Below are 5000 nucleotides of genomic sequence, written 5' to 3' on the forward strand. Positions count from 1 at the left end.
GGAATCAAAGACGGCTTATGTAAATAAAAGAAGCTTTATTTTCAAAATAAAATTTTGTGTCTTTGAAGTAACCAAGACTTAATTCTGTATGAAGGTGATTCGAATTTTTAACGCGAAAACAGTAAAAAAAGCCCATTTCAAGAGCTTGCTGACGCCCCATTCAGTTTTGTTGCATTTTTTTAATGTTCATATCATGAATGTTAATTATGCCAAGTTTCCAAAAAAGTTAATAATAGAACAATTTCAAGGGAATCACGTTAATTACTGATACGCTATCTAGAAATTTCAAGTTACTGTTAGGTGAAGATGAGATGCATAGTTTCTACGTACAAATAACGGGAAAATGCACTAAACTTCTACTTATCTATATTCCTGAGCTAAGGTTCAGTTAACCCATTCAAGCCATCTCAGGAAGCTCCTTGTTGCTTTTAGCCTTGAGTTTGGTTCATTCATGCATCCCTTAGGGGTTTTTTTAAATTTCTCTTCTGTCGTTCTCTGTTTTTGTTTTTTTTTTCTTTATTTTGGTGTGTGTGTGTATGGGTATGTGTGTGTGTACACACACACATGTGTATATCCACACATGTGTGGATATACTATGTTCCATCCAATATTCTATCAGCATTTTGCGTGACAGTGTCTTAGACCGTCGCGATAGATACTGTGAAATAAGGTCTCTCGAGATCATGCTGTTCCATAGCATTTGAATTTTCCGAGTGTGTGGTACCCTTGCTCCCCTCTGCCTCCAGTATCTCCAAACCTGAGCTGTTTAACTGGAAGCTTTTGCTTGTCAGTGAGGAGACCGCTGTCTTCACGCCAGACATTGTCATTCTTATCACAGTTACAAGCATCGCTTAGTTTTGCGCAGGATATACGCTGGTCACATGTGCATTTGGCATCACCAGGCGACCTTCCACCCCAGTATGTCATCTTTGTTGAGTCACGTGATACCCACCATCCATAACGATCATTGTTGAACCACAAAACCGAATCGTAACACTCATACCTAATAAATTGTTCACAATGCGCTGAAACTGTGGCGAGATTTGCAAGCTGAGACAGACTCGCTCCGGTGTAATGAATGTCACGTGAGTAACGCCCTTTTTCTTCATATCCCTGGACACTTGTTCTGCTTTCACTGTCGTGACTGATGACTGTCACACCAACTCCATTCTTTTCAGTCATGTTGCAAGCGACGTCAAATGGTGTCAAGTTTCCTTCAACAAAAGGATGGATGGTGTAAACTCCACTCTCTGCTGCAGGATCCAGTTGTTTTAAATGGCTGCAGGATTTTGCTGAAGAGAAGATCATAAAATATCGAAGACATGTCAGACACACTCACCTGGTAACTTCGTTATTTTTATTCAATAAGGTCAAGCGACGCAAGGCGTTCTCTAGGACATCTGTTAATTACCCAAACTACGAGCTATTTGACCCATTTGTAGATAGCAGTTTGAATTCAGTAATGTGTGAGAAAGTCGGAGCCCCAATAGATGGATACTGTTTGCAAGAAAAAAATACCATTGAGCCAAAATTTTTCTCTAGTTCCAAATGGTACATGTAGTATGCAAGCGGAATTTTTTTTGAAACCGTTAAGTGTAGACCACATACACACATATCTAATTGACCACGCCCCAATGCGGCATTTCAGGGCCCATGAAACACAATCACGACAGAACGGAACATTCAACAACAACTGTTAACCACCAACAATCGAATTCGAATTCGATGAAACAAAATTCTCCAAATTCTTATGCAATCGAGCACTTACATTTAAAAGTTTGGATACATCACAAATGATGAAATGAAATGAAACTAAGAGAAGATGGGCTGGACATGTGGCACATAGGGCACCAAAGTATGGATAAAATAAACAGGGGCAGACCTCCAGGAAGATGGAAGGATAAAATTGACCAGTTCAATAGGCATCCAACACGGAAGAGAGAAACACACAAGACAGAAAGACTTTGTTCAGAAGTGAAAGACTAATAGGCTATTAATGACGACGATGATGAGTACAAAAATAAGTAAGTAAGTACAAGAGTGAATCTAATTCACTCTTGGTAAGTAAATAAATAATTAATTAATTAAATACATATATATATATATATATATATATACCTTATGATGTGTCCAAGTTTATCCTACGAAGAGTGCTCTACACCCACAAGTGGGGGAGCGTTACAATAGTTCAATGAATGGGACTAGTCGTTTGACATTTGCCTACAGGCCTGTTTCGTAGAGGCTTTAGGCTTCCACTCTTCAGGGCTTTTTTAATTAAACTGTGTGTTGCTTGCAGTATTTATAGTTGGTCATCTTTCCACATGCGTGCGTACAAAAAAATTCACGAGGTCATTAGTGTAAGTGTCCACAAACTCGCTATCACAAGCATTCACAAGATCGCTATCATAAGCATTTACAAGATCGTTCGTGCGTAGCGTAGCTTAAATGCTTGTTATCACACTATCCGTTCTTTATAAGAAATTTTCTTGCGTGCTATCCGTTCTTTATAAGAAATTTTCTTGCGTGCCTACATGTGCTAATCAATTCTGATCTTTTGTTCAGGGATGCAAGATCGCTGTGACAGAAAGAAGGCAGAGTGCCCTTTAGATAATCAGTGCCTAGCCAAGGGTATCGTTTACCAAGCAACCGTCACATCGGGCAGCAACGAAAGCGTACAAACATACGTAGGGCTCACTGACACCACTTTCAAGGCCAGACTCGCAAACCACAAGCAATCATTTATCAAGGAAACGCAACGGAATCAAACCGAGCTGAGTAAACACATATGGCATTTAAAGGAAGAAGGAGCTAACTATCAAGTAACATGGAAGATCCTGGGAAAGGCGAGAGCGTACACGAACGTAACAAAAACATGCAATCTGTGTAACTTAGAAAAGTTCTTTATTATCTGTCACAGCGATCTTGCATCCCTGAACAAAAGATCAGAATTGATTAGCACATGTAGGCACGCAAGAAAATTTCTTATAAAGAACGGATAGCACGCAAGAAAATTTCTTATAAAGAACGGATAGTGTGATAACAAGCATTTAAGCTACGCTACGCACGAACGATCTTGTAAATGCTTATGATAGCGATCTTGTGAATGCTTGTGATAGCGAGTTTGTGGACACTTACACTAATGACCTCGTGAATTTTTTTGTACGCACGCATGTGGAAAGATGACCAACTATAAATACTGCAGGCAACACACAGTTTAATTAAAAAAGCCCTGAAGAGTGGAAGCCTAAAGCCTCTACGAAACAGGCCTGTAGGCAAATGTCAAACGACTAGTCCCATTCATTGAACTATTATATATATATATATATATATATATATATATATATATATATATATATATAAGCAAGCAAAAACGGGGCTCTTATCTTTACCACACACCCTAAAATAACATGACATGATTGGCTGAATTGAATTTGACTGCGGATAAACCTCAGAAAATGTTTCGCAATCCACAGGAATTACACGAGGGCTGTAACGAAAGAAAGCAATATTTGGTATATTTGTGGCTTCGTCGTAAATTTAAAAGCAAAAGAAATATGATATCGATCCTATTTATTTACCGATATCTGCATTCTCTGAAAAGTTTCTGTTATCGTAAAACTTGTTTTGCTTACGTATTTATATAACATGAACTGACGTTTACCTATCTCGCAATGAATTCCCGCAAAGGAACTGTTGGTACAAAGGCACCGAAATCCTTTACTAGTAAATCCGGCTTGACAAGTTCCACCATTTAGACACGGGCTGCTGCTGCAGGGATTCTGAAATTAAAGTCCAATGCTACTGCTAAGAAGCCCGGAATCGAATATTTGAGATGATTCATGAGTCATGCACCTCAAAATGCATGCAACTGAAGAATGTGTGACTGATTCTTTGTTGATTATATGTTGAACACTCGGAAGAGACGGTAACGAAGTGCCGACTAATATTTGAAAAGGAAATTGATAATATTTGTCCGCAATGTTTGTAAGATGACAAAAAACGTAGGACTTGAATTGCTGTAGTATGTTAGCGTACGTTTAAACAAAAAGCTCCATTGAGAATCGAATTATCCAAAACAAATCGCCAGAAATTAAAGAATGCAATATCGTTGTATTTATATTTTCATGCATTTATGATAGACTTTGATTTATAGAAAACTACATTTCTCTATCTTTTATGATTATTCAAACACATCTTAACTAAACCATAGTTAAAGTAAGGTAAGACTGAAAAATGTACCATCTACTGCAACCACTTTTACCTCAATTTCCAAGTAAGTGTGACCTTTCTTACTACTCAGGGTAGAGTCTTTTGGAGCAGTGGTATTGTTCAATTCGCAAGTCAGCTTTCCTCCTGTTAGAGGCCCCATATTAATAGAGACACAGTCAGGGTGCAGATAGCAGTTGACTCTACAGCTTCCTTCATTCGGTACCTCTTCTCTACTGATCACGTGATCTCCCATGGCCATATTTGGTATTGGCTCTTTAAAGATGATGATGCGGTCGCCGTTTGCTGTTGAACACGTTATGAATTACTGACCAATTTTAACTGATGTGTTTTTCTAATGTATACCCGCAATATAGTTATTAAATCGACCATTAAGAGTCTTTTACATAAAACTCGGGACGTCTCAACAGGAGCCTTTGGTTATTTAAAGATTTGCGTTTTGAATTTCAGGTGGCTTAGTTAAGAACTGAAACACATCTACTGTGTTTGCTCATGCTCGTACAAACCGAGGCGAGTTTGCGATAATTCGATCGTATCAACTCGTGTGGGTAAAACCACATTTTCCTGATTCAAATTCAGCTGACTTGTTTTCACAATTTGCGATAATTGAAAAGTTACTACCAGCTCAATAATAATTCTGGGATATCAAAATTCACTTACGTTTAAACTATTCTCTAGAAAATCGTCATCTGCATCCTCTCACCATATTTTGAGCCCCATTTTGAGCACAGAATTCAATAAAGAAACTTTTAGCAAGTAAGTGGAAGTAATAA

The 5000-nt window shown here is 38.2% G+C and overlaps 1 protein-coding gene across 1 annotated transcript in view; it reads right to left on the reverse strand.

Moving 5' to 3' along the window:
• Positions 1-179: 179 nt before the first annotated feature.
• The window catches only part of LOC137991859 (contactin-associated protein-like 2), a 9369-nt gene continuing 4548 nt past the window's right edge, over positions 180-5000 (reverse strand). Inside the window, exons 2-4 of the mRNA XM_068836894.1 lie at positions 4262-4512; positions 3662-3779; positions 180-1292 (exon numbers count right to left, since the gene is read on the reverse strand). Of these exons, the coding sequence (XP_068692995.1) occupies positions 682-1292; positions 3662-3779; positions 4262-4512 (980 nt within the window). The 3' untranslated portion in view covers positions 180-681. The remainder of the gene's footprint in view (positions 1293-3661; positions 3780-4261; positions 4513-5000) is intronic.

Source organism: Montipora foliosa, chromosome 1 (assembly GCF_036669935.1).
Source record: "Montipora foliosa isolate CH-2021 chromosome 1, ASM3666993v2, whole genome shotgun sequence".
Lineage (NCBI taxonomy): Eukaryota > Metazoa > Cnidaria > Anthozoa > Scleractinia > Acroporidae > Montipora > Montipora foliosa.